The sequence below is a fragment of the Schistocerca cancellata genome, chromosome 4 (genome assembly GCF_023864275.1).
Source record: "Schistocerca cancellata isolate TAMUIC-IGC-003103 chromosome 4, iqSchCanc2.1, whole genome shotgun sequence".
In the NCBI taxonomy this organism is placed as follows: Eukaryota; Metazoa; Arthropoda; class Insecta; order Orthoptera; family Acrididae; genus Schistocerca; species Schistocerca cancellata.
The window spans coordinates 641238052-641256719 of NC_064629.1; the positions used below are offsets into that span (position 1 = coordinate 641238052).

Below are 18668 nucleotides of genomic sequence, written 5' to 3' on the forward strand. Positions count from 1 at the left end.
GTCTTCCATATTTTGTTATTAAGCCCTGGTGGGTCTTCTCCATCATTAATCGACTTATTTGGACACATACTAATCCTGTGCATGATTTACAATCAGTTTAAACTTTACCCATGGTTCTGCATCCATCGTATTCTAAGTGATGCTAATTCATTGTCTAAGTATAAAACTAAGAACTGCTTATCTGTTCTTTACAGCATAAAAACTCTCCTAGGCTTCTTGCTGGCTTTATTAATTTTAGTAATCATTATTGTTGTGATGTGATCACTAATCCCTGTCTCTTTGTTGATACCTTTGATAAAGTCAGGCGTGTTTGAAGCTACAAGATCTAAAATATTTCGGTTTCATGTGTATTGTGGAATTAACTGCCCAAGACAGTTTTTGGAAAATGTGTTCAAAAGTACTTCACAAGACTGCCTGCCTATCTATACCTGGAATGAATCCATAGATGTCACAGTCTATACTGAGTAGGTTGAAGTTGCCTCCAACCAATGTGTCATGATCGGGGTATTTCCACACTACTAAGTGGTAGACTTTGTGTGTGTGATTGTAAGACTGTCACAGGGGAATTGGGTGGCTGGTAAAAAGTATCTTGATAATTAACATGAATTCACCTGACGTGTTACTTGCAGCTAGATAACTTCACAATGAGACTCAATTTCAGCCTCAATAGACAATATTTTTGTAGACTGCAATAAACACTTCCCCTCCTATGATGTCTTCTTGATATATGTTCCATTCCTCGCTAAATATTTCAGATCATTCTTCTTCGGGTTTAAGTAAGTTCTCTGTTCCAAGAATAATTTTAGCACAACAACTTTCTTGAAGGGCAGTCTCTCTCTCTCTCTCTCTCTTTTTCTCTCTCTCTCTCTCTCTCTAACCTAGAACCAGCAGATTGTATCCATTCCTGGCATACGAAAGTGAAGTCCAGTAGTCAGTCAGCCAGCCATTCACAGATTTCATAATGTCCTTCATCTTATGTTTTACATGATTATTGTGGTCACTTCTTTCGTAAGGTTTTTAAATGCGAGGGTGGTTTCTATGGGAAGGGCAGAGCCAGTTTCATTCTTTATCCTTCACCAGTCTGAAGGGTTACTCAATTTTTAATCTCATTGTGGCGAGACATTAAATTCCTCCTCCTAGGATATGCCCCATGACTAGACCTGTCGAGGCTTGTATGGGTACCTGGATACCACCTCAATGACACCGAATGAGAGACCTTTGTTGCGGCCAATCAGCACCGCAATGTACTGCGAACTCCTAATTCAGTGTTCCCTTTGTGCTGGTGATTGTCTATTCCTATTGCAGGCCTGTAGGTGTTTCCTCTTCAATTTTCTCTTCTTGTGCTCTGGTTCATTTCATCCTCACCGGCTGTTGTTAGATGACTGCCTAGGTCTGTGCCATTCCTGCCCAACTTTCCTTCTAATAGATTTCTGGTTCCTTCAAGGAAACATCATTTGTTATCTCATTAATTTTGTGCCATAGCCTTTCTTCTCTCGAAGAAATTCTTGTCATGGTATGCCACTAATGGTTGTTTATTAAATTTTCATACCACATGAGCTAGAGCTCTTTTGCAGCCTCACTCATGTATGTTACTCGTTTTTGGTTTATCTTTTTCAGATTGTTCGTGTCCAGTTATCAGTGAATCATTTACCTTAGGGCTGTTGTATATTTTAAACTAAGTCACATCTTTCTGCACAAGAGAAAATTCTAAGCACATCTTCTTATTGTTGCTGTGTTTCCACTTAAGACTGCCATTCTTGCAGGAGCTATGCCTTTACTTCTTCTCCTCCTTTTAGGGCAGTTTCCCATTTTCCAGTAGGTGAATACCAAGCTAGTTCCCAAGTTCTGCCTCAGATACATGCTATGCAAACATGTAGAACACTTTCTCACACTTGTACACAGAATTAACTGTATGCGCAAACAGATTAAGTGCACTGCTGTTGTTCTGGGGGCGAATAGGAGACTGAAGATCGCAGCTGTTTGGTCGCCTTAAACACTTACTCAGCATCAGCAGCATCTTCTTCATCTTACAGTGCTGGGTATCTTTTTCCTTCCTACAGTACCAATCAAAATACCCATGCTGATGTTCCATTGATTTTCCCATCTTTGGCCAGTATTCTTTGCCCTTCTTCCATATTTGCAGTTATATTGGCCATGTAACTAAAACTACACTGAGACCTCCAGCTGGTTCAGTTGTATATGTACCTATAAACTGCATATTCACACTTCATTTTACTTGTAACAAGGTTTGTGCTGGTTTCACCATATTAGCCTAAACACTAGCTCCATAACCTGCAAACATGACAGAATGGCCTTGTGATTATTCTAATACTGTGTATTGTGAGTCAGGACCATTTCCATCCTATATGTGCTAGATTGTTTGTTACATAAAATTATTTCTTGCACACTTGTATGATATTGTGGGAAGAGAAGACTTTTCTCGTGTCTAACAGCAACTCCATATACTTGATGACATCTTTTTAGCTGTTCTTGATCTATCTTTACTTAAGAACATTTGCTTCTTCAGAGTTCCTCTTAGAGCACAAGGTAAACCATCTTGTATGTGGCCATTTAGAGTTTATTCTCTGTTCACTATTCTTGGAGAGCACCTAGCATGTGATTACAGTTGTCTTAGTTTTTGTGTTGAATCTCCTGCTACCACCTGAAATAACTTGCATGCAAATAATATTGCAACCTCTTACTTTTCTTGTAGCTCCCATATTTTCCAGCAGTGTCACAAGTGAAACATCCGAAAAGATGGGACAGCAAATCTAGCCTTGTAGACAACCTTTTGTTAGTTCTTTCATACCTGCTCAGGTAGCTGGACGCATTAACACGACCACTTCCAGGTTGGGCAGATATGCCAGCCCTGGTTGAATCCGCTCAATGGATTAATGTTAAGGGCTCAGTGTGCAGGCCTGCCTGGATCTGATTTCCCACATCACACTAAATTAATACTGGTCTAGTGTCTATCTTCTGCCTCAGGATACAAGCTACACTAACATTTAGAACACTTTCTCATGCTTGAATTGAGAATTTACTCCATATGTAGTTATATTAGGTACGTTGCTACTGTCCTGGGTCATGAATATTAGACTGATGACAGCAAGTGTCAGTTCTTTTATTAACTATTTTCTGGGTCAAGTAAGTTTTTATTTTCTGCCACAGAAGTAATACCATAGACAGTTGTAGAGAACTCTTGGATACCCAGTTTCCTTCAGTTGCACGGATAACATGGGCCACTTCAGTTTATTGAACACCCCAACAATAACAATCAAAATTCCTATGATGTACTTCTCTGTTGATGCCCTAATGGTGCACATGGAACTCTTTCTAGCATTGTCCATTGATTTTCCTTTTCTAAACATATATTGATTGGATTTTATGCCTGCGAGAATCTTGCAAATTTCTAAAATTTTTCTTGAATCTTTCAAATTATGTTTAAAATGCTTTTCCTGTGATTCTTAACTTTTATTTTTCCCAGTATTTAGACCTAGACCATGTCTTCCGTATGTTTGGGACTCTTCTTTAACACAGACATTCATTATATTACTTTGTAATGCATAACATGACTCAATCTCGCGGTGCCAAAAGATCCTCTGCTTTTTTTCCTTTGGACCATGGAACTTTATCCTTTTTCAGTATCAGTATTGATGTGAAAGGTATTACTATAGAGGCATTATTACAGGATATATTCACATTTCTTCCCTTACCTGCTTTAGTCATCCTGCAGTTGCCACCTGGGAGCAGTGTTGCCATTAAAAGTCCTATTTATGGTACAGCCTTATTTTCTCATGGTGGGCAGGACCATTTGAGACTTTACAGCCTTCACAAGGTATCTCTAAGAGATACCCACTACATTTGATGTGACACAGTTGTTCTTTAGGCAGAATTCAGGGTCAACACTTAATGCAGAAGCTGTTACATAGAGTACCAAATTTTTTTTAATGAATTCCCAGCCAGTAAGACAGCCATGGACATCACGAAGATCCATGCAGCCATCTGTACCGATGCCACCCACAACGTGACTGAAGCTTAATAGTGTGTTGCCTTGCGGGACAACATTTGTGTCTCTGAACTTGTACATCCCCAGCATTTTGCTTCAAGTTAGAGCTCAAGTTATCTGTCACTCAGGTCACCAGTGGTGAAGTTACCAGATCATCTGAATGCACAAGAGCACAAAGCAATATGCATAATGTTGCCATCTTAAGCAGGGCACATGTGGAGATTACATTAGTCATAAGTTAATTATTCTAACCTTTCCATTACATTATGGAATGGAATGCCATGTGGCTAGGGCCTCCCGTCTGGTAGACCGTTCGCCTGGTGCAGTTCTTTCGAGTTGATGCCACTTCAGCGACTTGCGTGTTAATGGGGATAAAATGATGATAAGAATAACACAACACCTTGTCCCTGAGTGGAGAAAATCTCCAACCCAGCTGGGAATCGAACCCAGGCTGTTAGGTATGACATTCTGTCACGCAGACCACTCATCTACCAGAGGCGGACATTACGGTATGAGTGGACGCCATGTTTCCAGTGGTTCCTCTTACATTAAGCTGCTGTTCTCTGATAATGCCTTTTACCACAGAGATCAGCAACAATTCACCATTGTAACTAACAGTTAAAAGATGGCAGAATAGGGAGCAACAAATACTGGCCTCAAATTTACAGACAAGAACTTGCAGTACACTGTCTTCAAGCATGACATTTCAGTTTTGTTAAGGAAGGAAAAAAGACAGCTTCTGTATCATTTGATTTACTGTCAACATTGGTAGGTTGGAAACAAATTTCTGTATTTGTTGCCCATCTCTTGTGGTATCTCACTTGCTGTCATCCCTTTTCTGTTTCATTCTGATTACTACCATACCAACAACTGAAAAATAGAATGTACTGTGACTTGCCAAGTGCCATATTAAAATGTGTTTTATTTTAATAGAATCTTTTATTGCCTTGTTCTGAAGCTATTGAAATTGTGAAGGGTATAAGAAACAACTGTGATCTAGGCTGAATATTATGAATGAAGTATAGGCTAATAATAATAATAATAATAATAATAATAATAATAATAATAATTAATTGTTATTAATATTATTATTATTATTACATGTATTACTAATATTACCACTGATGCTACTGATACTCATGTGGATGTACGTTGAGGGATCTTAGGGGTCCATGTAACAACATGATCATGGCAGTTATGTGTGCACTTAAAGATGCTGTAGCAATATTGTGACACAGTGGTATGGGTACAGGTTATAACAGAAAACTGGCTGTAGATGACACAGAGCGTGTGGTGTCCACTGATGGCATACAGAACATCAGTAAGGTTTGAGATGCACTATGATGACAATGTAGGGTACTGAACTGGCTTCCTATAATGCACATGAATAAGTTTTGAGTGGCTTGTGGCAATACCTCCCATTGCTACACTATTGTTCTCTGAAGATCAGCATTGGTCCATGGTGGTGGATTTAGGGCTGCAATGCTTTTGGTTAGTGTGTCCGATGCATTTTAAATTTGATGTAAGTCAGAGAACTGAACTTTTCAGCCTCATTATTTGAAGTCCTTATATTGCAGCTGCTCATCCTTCAGGCCTAATCATTGTTATCCACATCCTATTGCAGGGCATCCCTATAGACCACTTCCTTTACAGCATTCGTAATAAACACATGTAGTGGTTTAGTGCTCTTAATGCTTCTTCAGATGAGGACAAAATCACTGCCACAATATTAGTAGTGTCATAATGTGACACATGGGCATAACAAATTAACTGATAATAAGAACTACTTTTAATGTTAAACTAGGACTCACTTGTGAGCAGGACACTATCCCATTGTTCCTGGTGTCATTCATGGTGGTAAAATCACCACATTCATCTACATCTACATACATACTCCGCAATCCACCATACGGTGCGTGGCGGAGGGTACCTCATACCACAACTAGCATCTTCTCACCCTGTTCCACTCCCAAACAGAACAAGGGAAAAATGACTGCCTATATGCCTCTGTATGAGCCCTAATCTCTCTTATCTTATCTTGTGGTCTTTCCGCAAAATGTAAATTGCCGGCAGTAAAATTGTACTGCAGTCAGCCTCAAATGCTGGTTCTCTAAATTTCCTCAGTAGTGATTCACAAAAAGAACACTTCCATTCCTCTAGAGACTCCCACCCGAGTTCCTGAAGCATTTCTGTAACACTCACATGATGATCAGACCTACCAGTAACAAATCTAGTAGCCCACCTCTGAATTGCTTCTATGTCCTCCCTCAATCCGACCTGATAGGGATCCCAAACGCTTGAGCAGTACTCAAGAATAGGTCATATTAGTGTTTTATAAGCGGTCTCCTTTACAGATGAACCACATCTTCCCAAAATTCTACCAATGACCGAAGACGACTATCCGCCTTCCCCACAACTGCCATTACATGCTTGTCCCACTTCATATCGCTCTGCAATGTTACGCCCAAATATTTAATCGGCGTGACTGTGTCAAGCGCTACACTGCTAATGGAGTATTCAAACATTACACGATTCTTTTTCCTATTCATCTGCATTAATTTACATTTATCTATATTTAGAGTTAGCTGCCATTCTTTACACCAATCACAAATCCTGTCCAAGTCATCTTGTATCCTCCTACAGTCACTCAACGACGCCATCTTCCCGTACACCACAGCATCATCAGCAAACAGCCGCACATTTCTGTCCACCCTATCTAAAAGATCATTTATGTAGACAGAAAACAACAGCGGTCCTACCACACTTCCCTGGGGCACTCCAGATGATACCCTCACCTCCGATGAACACTCACCATCGAGGACAACGTACTGAGTTCTATTACATGACCACATGCTTCCTTTGTGTGAAGTAATGCATCTGGAAAGTCACTGAGTATGCAGAGCAACTTTCAAAAACCTGACAGTACAGTCTAGTATAAGATCTGTATCCAAGAACCTACTGCAAGTTCTCTAGTCAAGGCAGTTGCTGTGCTGGTTCAATGTCTTTGGATACTTATCGCATGGTCAACCTTACCCATATTGCAGTTAAATGTTGTCCCTCTTCATGAACCTTCTTCACTGTCATGAATGACTCAAGGAATAACATTAAACTTGTGATCTACCTCATGTCAACAATCTGCCGATTCACCAGCTGTGTATAATATCAGAATGTATTTGCTGTGCCATGTTGTTTACCTTCAACTTGAATGCTGTGTACCAAATGCCCACATGGCTGTTGAAGGTCTTGTACCGGTGTGCCATGTATCTCACATGTTTCCATGTTGTACTGTCTCAGTGTGGTTTGCACAGTGCTGTTGTGATCCAATATATCTTCATGAATCACAAAGCCATATCTTTCATATTTGTGCTGCCACTACCACTGTGACTATCACTACTACTAATAGTACTGGTACTTGTATTATTGTTATTAGTAACAGAAAAACTGTCAACATTTTGAACCTTTGCTAAAAAAAGTAACATAAATGTATGTTGATTATTTTGCAGTTCATATAACTCAGCAAGAAGTTTAGAGTGTACTATGATCCGTTTGTGGTGGACACAAAAATTAGGTGGTTCCTTTACTCTGAAATAACATTTTATGATAATTCAAAGGATCAAACAAATTATACAATATCTAGAAGTATAAAAAATGTAAAGAATGTTAAATACCCAAATTAATCGCACATCTGCAGTGCTACTGCTGCTGCTGATGCTACTACTACTACTACTACTACTACTACAGCTGCTGCTGTTGATGCTGCTTCTACTACTACTACTACTACTACAATACAGTATACATTGAAATTATTGTAGCACATGGATGCTTCTGAAGTGCTGCAATTTGAGTGTGCAGTCATCTTAAGTGAATAATGTTAAGAAGTATTTGGTGATTTGACGCATTACAGTGATATTTGTTTACCTCTATGGTAGGGCAATTGGTGTGTCTGACTGCCTCTCAAGAGAGCTAGATTTGATCCCAAATACCACCAAGAACATTGTCTTGTTTGGAAAACAGAAGCGAGGTTCACTCAGACTGATAAGGCACATATGATTTAGACAGATGATGACTGATTGAGTGATTGACAGGCCAATGCCCTACATCAAGGTAGCATAACGGATTTATTGTCAAATTGTTTACTAAGTGATATTGGAAAGAATGGGAGTAAGTTTCTGTAAGGCATATTAATTCCTCATCTGTGTAAAAATATTTTTATTTTAACATCTATTTTCCTGGCCTTTGAGATTGAAATTATGTATTGTTCATTACATACAACAAATTTCTTTACATTAAGTGCAGATAAAGCTGAAAGGTGGAAATCTTGAGAGTAGGGTGGATGTTGCAACAACTTAAATTTAAAATCTCTCTGTTTTACCTCTGGAGTATAGCATCTTAAAAAGATTTTTAATTATGGTATAGCTGGAGTAACAAAGGCTGTTCCTGGTGGTCCAACATAAAATTTTGAGTCTTGTGATTATTTAAATGGAGATGTGTTTCAGGTTTTTACTTGCGGTAAAATGTAATTTGGTAAGTCTCTAATTGACACAAGTGGCTGAGGATGCACAACCCAGTTGGCTAAAAAGCAAGTTAAAAATCTTCTTTAGTTATTTCAAAGCATAGTCACTTCATGTTGTGGTATTTATGCCAAGAAATGGAGATTGTGCTAGTCTGATCAAATACAAAACTTTTACAATTACTTCATGTGTAATTTAGTACTGGAATAGTAGTCATGTAAAAAGATATTGCTGTGTTAAAGCCATTTGACACCATATGGCATACTTATATTGTAAAATTTATGAGGGTAAAGAACCAGGAAAAGGAAAAGAAAACAAGTATTGTTAGTGTCACATCAGCACATAAGTATACTTTTATAATTACATTTGTTCGTGCCATATTTTCTCCTTACTACTTATATGTACTTGATTACTTGATTTAGTATATTTTGAAGTTACAGAATTATTTTGTGGGTGACAGTATCAGATAGTTCAGAATTATGTCTCATACAATAACAACATGGACAAATCATTTATGTCATTAGCGTGTTTGTATTCTGTTGAGAGACATGCAAGGTTCTTGTCATCTGTCTAGGACAATCTGGTACACTTCACTGGTTTGCATACGTTGGACAAGAGCCCGATTTACTTCAGAATGAAAGTGTTAGCGAAGGTAATATTAATAATTACTCCCCAACTATAGAGATGTGGTTTGGCAGTCTTAAGCATGGATAGCAGTTTACAAGTATTGTTTAGCAATTAATTGAACATTTGCACATTTACCAAGAAGAATGTATTGTATAGAATACTGCCATGTAGCTTGTCTTATTGCATTGTAACATTGTTGTATTTGCATGTTATGACACTCATTATTTTGTGCATGCTAGTGTATCTGCAGTTTTGTAGGTTTGAAGTGGAGTACAGTTCTTTAACATGCTAGAAGCAAAAGCAGTTTCACATTCTGTGGGTGAATAATAATTTTGTTCTTTGGTGTACTGAGATCATCGTCTGAATGATATGAGAGAGATGGAAGGACATGATAGTAGAGAAATGTAAAAGTTATTCAATAACTGTATAAAAAAATTGAATGTTATATAATGATTACACAACATTGTAACAGCTCTTGTCACACATGTTGTAATACATTTAAAAAATATCAGAACATTTGCCTTATAAGACGTGCAGAAAATATCCATAAAATTTTCATCATCACTGCCTTATGCTGCCCTTTTTCCAGATTTTATTCACAGTTACAGTCTAAATACAGCAGTGGTGAGGAAAAGCACTGCAGTGAGCCCGTAGAAATGAGGTAAAGTTAAGTGTTTTTGATTTTTCTAGTTGCTGTGTGTAAACTGTCACAAACTGCTGGTATTCTATCTGTCTGATGCTGTGCAGTGATACACAAAGATGTGAAGAAAGAAGTATGGCTCTAGGCCCCAAAAAGAAAAAGTGGGTACAATCCCTTATCAAGCGGAATCAATATTCACGTGGGAGCAGTCATTCAGTTTTTCACAGGTCTCATTTGTAAGCTGTAGAACATGTCAGTTTTCTTGTTCCCTAGAGTCTCTCTTATCATGAACACAAAAGAATCACAGATAACAAAATTTTATGCACGGTTTCTTCATATTGCTCCTGCAGGCATGTTTTCATTACATCAAAAGTCGTGGAGGATTTTGCAATTTTTTAAGTAATACATGTTAACTGACTAACTTATTTTTCAGTTTAGGAAGCATTGCAGTTTTTCGTTGATTTCATTTATATTGGGGAGACTGCAGAAGTAAAACTTTGGTAGTTATACTTTGCTGTTCATCAAATTTGGTCCTCTTTTCCACACTAACATTTGTGTTGTTAGATGTTGCACTTTCTTGTGTGACACCATATCTATTTTGCTGCTGATTATTTTTGTGTGTTTCTAAATGGCTGTAGTACTAGAACCACACTGTAGATGTGTCGTATGGGTGAAATATTGTTAACTTGTAATAACCAGATATGCTAACCATAGAACCTGATTACATATTTAAATTATTTTTGATTGCCATAAATTACTGCAAATGAGAAGTGCAACTGAGTGGCTCAGTTTCTGTTCACATTTAGTAACATTACTGCTGCGGCAGTTTCATAATTCCCGAAACTTACCCACTACAGGATAATTAGCAGTCTGCTCAACCATCTTTTGCAATTCCTATTCGGTAGGTAACGTTTTTGTCTGTACTTATCTCTGATCATTTTTCTCTATAACTTTTTACTTTTATCTTGAAATGCCAAATTTGCCACACAATTTTTTGTATAATGTGAATGGCACAATAATGAAATTTTGGAATCGTATTCAGGACAAGTTACACTCATATATTGTTGTGATGATTCAGATTTATTTCCCTGTGCCTCCTATAAATCTGGTAATGTAAATGGATCCTGTGTAAGAAGAGACCATTTCTCATAGTTACCGAACGTAGATAAGAGTTCTATAAACTTACCCGCCAGCTATACATGAAAACAACTTCGTCTTCCAATGAATTGGCTGCAAGTTCCTAGACATTCTCTAGAATGCTTTTTTACTATCTGATTCAACTGATTACAACTCCAACATCACACCTCTGATCTCACTAGACCTCTGTCTTTAGACCAGCTTGCTGAAGATATCAGTTTAACAAAACTCAATATAAAGTTGTATTGAAATAATATGTGGTCTTCTTTGGCAGATGGGCCTATTTTCCAGACTTCTGCTAGTATATTAAGGTTAAGATTTTCTGTTCGCCCTCTCTACTGCTGCTTTTATGTGTTTGTTGTATTTCATATCTTCATTAAAAATGGAAGATGAATTGGTCACTCAAATATTATGAATATTTCCTCACTTTCTAGAACAGTGTCTTGCATTTATCTACTACGCAAATTACAATTGACTTCATCAAATTAATATTTTGTGTAAATTATCTTGACTCTCTGAAAATTTATCCTCTACTGTTCATAATAGCGTGTTCAGCAACAAAGCTGGGAGTGCTGCTTATGAAACCTGACAGGCTGTGTATTGAAAACATTGACAGTCTTATCTTACTTCTTAATCTTATCACTAATGCTGCATTTATTTATGAGAAACACTACTTGTCCAGAATTATGTACTGGCTTCTGTCAGAAATTTATACACCCAATCACATATTCAGAAAGATATCCCATGCAATTCTGTCTTTGCAAGTCCAGAATAATTTTGTCTTTCAAAGTCCAGGATGTGACTCAGTGTCAGTTGCCTTTTACGAATGTAGGTAGATAGAATCTAGATATTTTACAGTCTCTGCAATTTGCAAGAGAACATGACGATTTTCAGAGAGTGCAGTGTCTTTTCCCCCCTGGGCACATCATTATATTTTATATAAGTATAGGAAATATTTCAGATTCTGCAACATAAAGGCGTAGATGATACTGATGTTTTCTTTTACATATCTTTGAAACAGAACTAACCAATATTCTTTTCTAGTCACAAAGATTGTTTTATTTGCAATAGTCATAGTAAATTTTTGCTAAGAAGCAGCAGCTTATCCAACAGTATACTCAGTGTAAAACCTATCAGGAACTTGATGATCTCCTGATAACTTATTTATTTTCATTAGTGTATATTTCTTACTATGCCATGCATTTGAAAGTTTGTGGTAGTGCAGTACGATCTTCTAGCCTAATGAAGTTTTGAACTTGAAAGTTGAGCCTTCGGCAGGTTTCATATATTTATGGAAATTAGTTGACCATTGTTTGTTGCATCCTCATCAACCTTGCCTACATCTTGGAGGAGTGGAAGAGACTACATGAGCTGTGTAGATTTTTGAGTCTTCCAAAATTTCCAATACTGTTGCATGGATAAAAGAATAAATCAGAGTGCATGCTTGTGTGACTACTGTAGGCAGTAAAGGTAAACTGATGTCATCTTTTCAGGCTTATGCTTTGTATTTATCCTTTTACATTTGATACAGTCACCATTGCTTCTTACATGTCCACCAGTATGGGAAAATTTGCCAATTGGAGCCTTCTAACAAAAAACAGAAAGCAGAAAGTTGCAGTACTCAAAGTTTTGATATTTTTTGTTTCTGTCATACATTGTATTGATGTCCATTGTTAAATGCAAGAAAACCCAAAATTTCCATTATGTTGAGAGATAGTACAACTTTTACAAACGTACTCAATGGCTGTAATTACTCTAGGTTTTAGGTGAGTTGAAGCTACCAACTGGTAGGATGGAAAGCATATCTTAAAAAGGAAAGAAAAGATAAGAAAAGAAAGATAAATTTTTTTATCAAATACTAGTTCATAGATCATGAACTCTTGCTCCCATACCAGTCTTGATCAAGATGTAAAGAATAAGATAGTTGAACTACTTTTATAAATAAATCTGAGTACTGTCTTTATAGCCTTTTTGATGCTGTCAAATTTTCATTTTGAAGTCCCAGCTTTATCATCAGGGTTACCATGAAATGTGTAGTGCCTAGTCAGACAATTAGGATAATTTGTACACCTAAAAATGTTCACCTGAAGTTATAAATTTCTGATGATGAGGCTGTGACTTCAGAATGTACATTGACACAGTGAAAGTGCTGTAAAGATAGTAGGCAGATTTTATTATTAGGTTTTCCAATTATTTCACTGTCTTGGTTTCCCAAGAGTAGCTGCAATTAGTACCATGAAATATTGCAATCCTGAGTCCTGTGAAAAGTCTTGGTGGCCTCTCATCATCAGTGCAAGCTCTATTAGTAACATCTCCACAACCTCTACACTTGTGTTGCTTTCTCTGTTGCATTGCATGGAAATATACAAACCCTGTCATATCTTCCAAACTGCGTTTACTTTGGCCGTCATGAAAAGACAGTGAGACAGACGTATCATCCATCGAATAGTCAATAGAGATAGAGTATTCTTCCCTCTTTTTAATATCTTTCATGATGTTAAATTTGGTCTGACAACTTTTCGTCGTTGTATTGCTGTTTTCTTTGTAACCTCATCTTGCTACATTTCTCGGTATATTTTTCTGTGTTTTGATGTTGTTGAGCCCCCTGAATATACCTCTTATTTCTGTTGCACAGAAACTCTGACTTGCTATTTATGAGAACACTAACATTTCATTATGTTTGATAGTAAGAAATAGTTCTCATTACATAGCCAATGTGATACTTAATATCACTTAATCCTCTTACATTTTAACAATAAAGGAAATTTATTTTAATGTTGGAAGTGAGTTAAATGACATTCTTGTTTTCACCTGATTGAAATTTTAGCTAGAGTGTTCTTGCATCCTACCATCCAAAACTGATTCTTTTAACTGTGAAGTGATTTCACTAATACATTTCACCTTAGCAAATAAATAGTGGTCTGATGTAGATTTCTGAAGAAGTTTACTTCATCCCATGCAGAAGTAGTGTCACAAAAAGCTGCTATTTTGACTTTTTAGTACCCAAACATAACCGTAGTTTTTTTTGTGAATAATATTATTGTGAATTTTTTATGATGCTTTATAAACTCGTACGCTGTAGGATTTGATGATGTAAATGTGCCTATTACTTCATTTTTCATAGCTGAGTAAATTTTCCCCTGTTTTATAAGGAAGTGCTATCATTTTTCTGCCACTGAAAGGAGAGTAAAGAATTCAAGACATAACTTTTCAATTTCATACAACAGTTTTTACCTATTCAGTGACATAACTGTTCAGCCTTTGGTAAAATTATCTGTTAATATGAAATCCTCTATGTACAAAAGTTAAATTTCAGTTTTTCTGTTTCTTTTATATGTAGTAGACTCAGTCTGTAGATATATTTCACTCTTTTATGACAGCAGGAAAGGATGCTGTGACACGAGACAGGGAAGAGCGGCTACGTTTGCTAAAGGAACGCCAAAATGAAGAACGGCAAAGGAAGTTAGAGGAATTGAAGCAGCAGGCTCTTGCTGCCCAGAAGTTTCGTGAACAGAAGGAGGAGGAGCGACGACGGCGCATTGAAGAGCTCAGGCAACGGGACAATGATCGACGACTGCAGGTGGAAGAACGCAAGCGACAAATATACGAAGCTGAGCGGGACCGTAGGGAAGCCATATTGCGAAAAAATCAGGTACTTTGATTGTTTGACTTTTATATTGCTTCAAATTATCCATAAAGAAGTCTTTGCTAATTCACATTGTCATCTATGACAAATACACCACCAGCAACTTGCAGAGAAGGTATACAGGTAATAATCACGGGCTATAATCACATCATGGGATTTTAGATACTTTTGGCAGCTATTCAATTTTCATTAACAAACTTCTGCAGTGAATTGTTTTTGTAGAGCTTTCACTCAAGTGATATTGCATTGTTTGCTGCCGTAAGCTTCATTTAGAACATGAATTTAACAGTAGAGTGGCTAGGGCTTTGTCCGGTCCACCAGGAAATAAGTGTGATCCCAAGCATTATGGCTGCAGCTGATGTTTCTGTTGTTTAAGTATCTTGTTAGTATGGAGCCGAATCTCCTCCTTCAATTTTCCTTATCATTTTTTCTTTGGTGACATTACTCTGTTAGCTCAGTAGAGAAATGCAGTAACTAGTGCTCCTTGTAACACATCCACTATTTAATGCAAACTAACCATAAAGACATCTCTTATACTCAGAAGCTGGATGCCATGATCTCCATACCAGGCATGATAACTGTTTCTGTGTTTACACTAGTTGGTAACAATTAGGTGAAATTTCATATATTTTCATTTTATTTCATGTAATAAGAGAGAAAAAACAACAGTGGTCTTAGCCCTGTTGCCTTCACCAAAATGAAGTTTATCATGTGTTCTCTCTCCCTGTCATTCTAGTAAAGCCAGCCAGACACAAACTCTTCAGTAATTACTGAACCAGATATTTTGTGTCTTTGAGCCTCCAGTGTTTTGCGTTGGAAGAGTAAATGTGATTGTTTCATGCCCCACATCAAGTAATCTACACTTTAAGGACACTTTAAGGCTTCTTTCTCTGTCCCCATTGTGTACAGATTATTATTATTATTATTATTATTATTATTATTATTTATTTTATTTTTTATTTATTTTTATTATTTTTTTTTAGTTGCCATGGCCTGTCATTTAACTTATCAGGAATTTAACCTGTCTCCTGTTCAACCTCACAGCTGAAGAACTTCTCTTTAAACGTGGACTTGGCATTACTAGCTTGCCATGTTTTTGTTTTTGAGTCTCAGTCCAAAGTTCTAAGTGTCGCCTTCTGATCCAGCTACATAGTTTAGATTTATCATCACCTTAATTATAGTTCGGACAGGTTCCGATCCAACTAAAAGTGTCATTGACCCTGTCCTGGCTAGCCTATCAACTTGCTCATTACCTGAGCATCCAAGAACCCACAGCAGGTTTACTCTGTTGCTTTCCTCTAGCCTCACAGGGGATTCATGGCATTCTGTGACAATCTCTGATCTCATTGCAGGGACTTACAGAGATTTTAGAGGTGCTTGGCTGTCTGAATGAATGTAGATGTTATGATTTTTGTAGCACCTACATAGATTCTCCTCCACACACATTGATAGTGGATATCTCCACCTGGAATATCATAGACAGCTTCCCTAGAGAGACTGCGTTCTCTAGTCTAGGCTGTGCCCCGTACACCCTGGCCCCAGCACCTTCAAATGTTTTTGACCCATCAGTAAACCAGACTGTCACCTAAATAGTATTGTGGTTCATTCATCTAATGCTCCCTGCTGCCTATTGTTATACTGAAAGGTTTGTCGAGGCAGCTGGAAGTTGTTTAGCCAGCCAGCATTTTCCCAGCCATCCTTATATTTACCACATTTATGATAGTACTGATGGATTCTGGATATCCTACAGATCTCCAGTTTTTGTTTGATTGTAATCTGTATGTCCTTACTGCTGCCTCCATTGTAATTCAGATGCATAATGAGAGCATGTCCGACATGATCTCCATCCCTGCAATGGGTGTGCTATAAATTCTGTCTGTCATGGCTCAGCAGGCCAATCTTTGCACCTTCTTGAGCTCCTTAGCAGCTACTTTCTGTTCTATTTTAATTCACCATACACTAGCCCCAAAAGTTACTGTAGGACTTATTACAGAGATGTATATCCAGTACATGCTCTTGAGACTAAGACTTCTGTTTTTTCCTAAGGCACACATAGCACTTTTTGCCTTGGAATATATAAATTCTTTATTTGAGGGGTCTATGTTAGTTTCGCATTCAGTGTTCACCATAGATGCTTCTTTACCCACTCTTTGGTAGAACTTACCTGGAAGAACTTAAGCTTCCAATTCATGTCCTGGATATGCTTCCTCATGAATGGTACTACAATAGTTTCCCAGTGACTGACACTTAGATCTTGTTTCTTATGCTAGTTTAGTATAGTGTTCAGAGTGCGCAGTGGCAGTGTTCTAGTAGCACTTGCATATTTCTCAAGTGTTAATATGACTACATTGTCTGTGAAGCCTTTGCAAAAGTAGCCTCCAGTGAGTTCATTCACCTCTAGGTTCCACAACAGACATCCTTCATGGTGGCTTTTACCTTTCATCTGCTCAGGATGATATTAATCCACCTACATTTAGTATCCTAATTCTCCAGTAGCTGTAACCATGGATTTGAAGGTCGTATTGCTGCAAGTCCCCTCAATACCGAGCAAGAAGCAGAGAGCAATTTCATGAAAGTGTTTAGCTTGTTCTACCTTCCTAACAAGTTTTTGAGGTGCTGTTTTGCATTATTTGCCTGGTTGATATGCGTGTTCGTCTTCATACAGAGGAACTACAGTTAACCTCTCTTCCCTAACGTACTTTAACCAGTTTTTTTAATGTCTTTAAAAGAGACTGATTCGTCTCATATCCTTAGCCTTGGTATGATCAGTGCTCTTTGCCTTTAGAATGAAAACAACCTTCACTGTCCTCAAAGCATTAGAAATGACTGAACTGTCTGCCCAGAGTCCCTCTCCTGTTAGTTACAGCAGATTGGAAGAATTCCATTTGGGCCTGGTGACTTGAATGGTTGAAACTTTCGTATCACTCACTGGATTTTCTTGAAGTTAAATCATTTTTTGACAGATTCCCAGTTCTCCCATTGGTTACCTGAAATCAGTACCTGAGAGGGACTGAATCTTACTCTGCATCATCTGCCAGAGTACACTGAGCGATGTGTTTCTTGGGGTTCACATCCAGTGTCTCATGCACTGTCTTTGCATCCCACTGTTCTCCTTAGTGTGCCTCCCAGGTTTGTTATTGTTTGTTGTGAGGGTTTTGTGAAGTCTGGTCTTAATAGTTGTATCTTCCACCTTCTCACAGAATACCATCCAGGATTATTGTTCTGCTTCCCTAACAACAAGATTATATTTTGCAAGCGACTCCCAATATTTTACCCATTGTCCTTTCCTTCTTTCAAAGTTGAACTGTCCTCTTACCTGCTTTCTTTGCAATTTAATATTATGGTTCCGCTAAGGTACATTCCTATTTGTGCACTTCTTCATGATTGGACAGTTTTCTAAGTAAAAAGTCATGATGACAGCCCTGCAACAGACTGGTCCTAACAACAAATGGCACATTGGAGGTGAAATACGACTGACCCATGTCCGGGTTGTCCAGTGTTATTGCCATGCACAGCTGCACGATGACTGACGCACTGGACACCAAACAGAGATTCCACACTATAGGAGGATATTTAGGTGTTCTCGCCTGATGGTCTATAAGGCTATTGATAATATAGATGTTACCACTAGTAATACTGTTGGAGCGCAAGATTTTCAGCAAGGGCCGTCCGTGTTTTGTAGATGTGTTCTCAACTTTACACTGGAGCAGAAAGATACAGCCCAACATGGTAGTGGTTGGGTGACTGCTGTAATTGTGTGCTATCCTGGTGACACTGTGAAAGCCATTGCAGGACTGGAGGCTTTTAATAGCAGAGGTGTGTTGTGGGGAGATGGGTTGGTGGTATTTCACTTCCAATATGCCATTTATTGTTAGGACCAGGAATCATTGTAAAATAAATGAGTTTGAGTCCGTCACTGTATGGTTTAAAGGCCAAGGATTTTGTGTGCAACAATTAAACTGACAGGTAATCTTGCCTTTTATTATAGAAAGTGAAACAAAGTACCTCTCCCTTCCATTAGTTTATCTGCCATTTCCTGTAAGTCTGCTGGATTTCTTATCGAAATTTTAACTTCACTTAAACTTGACTTTCACTCTTTCC

The 18668-nt window shown here is 37.8% G+C and overlaps 1 protein-coding gene across 21 annotated transcripts in view; it reads left to right on the forward strand.

Annotated features, from left to right (window-relative positions):
* Positions 1 to 18668, forward strand: part of LOC126183251 (ensconsin-like) — a 413080-nt gene that overhangs the window by 275155 nt on the left and 119257 nt on the right. For 9 of the 21 annotated variants that reach the window (XM_049925054.1, XM_049925053.1, XM_049925052.1 and 6 more), the window contains exons 3-4: positions 9092 to 9169; positions 14302 to 14573. In XM_049925054.1, coding sequence (XP_049781011.1) covers positions 9092 to 9169; positions 14302 to 14573 — 350 coding nt within the window. The remainder of the gene's footprint in view (positions 1 to 9091; positions 9170 to 14301; positions 14574 to 18668) is intronic. The other 12 variants (XM_049925062.1, XM_049925061.1, XM_049925058.1 and 9 more) reach the window with 3 other exon arrangements.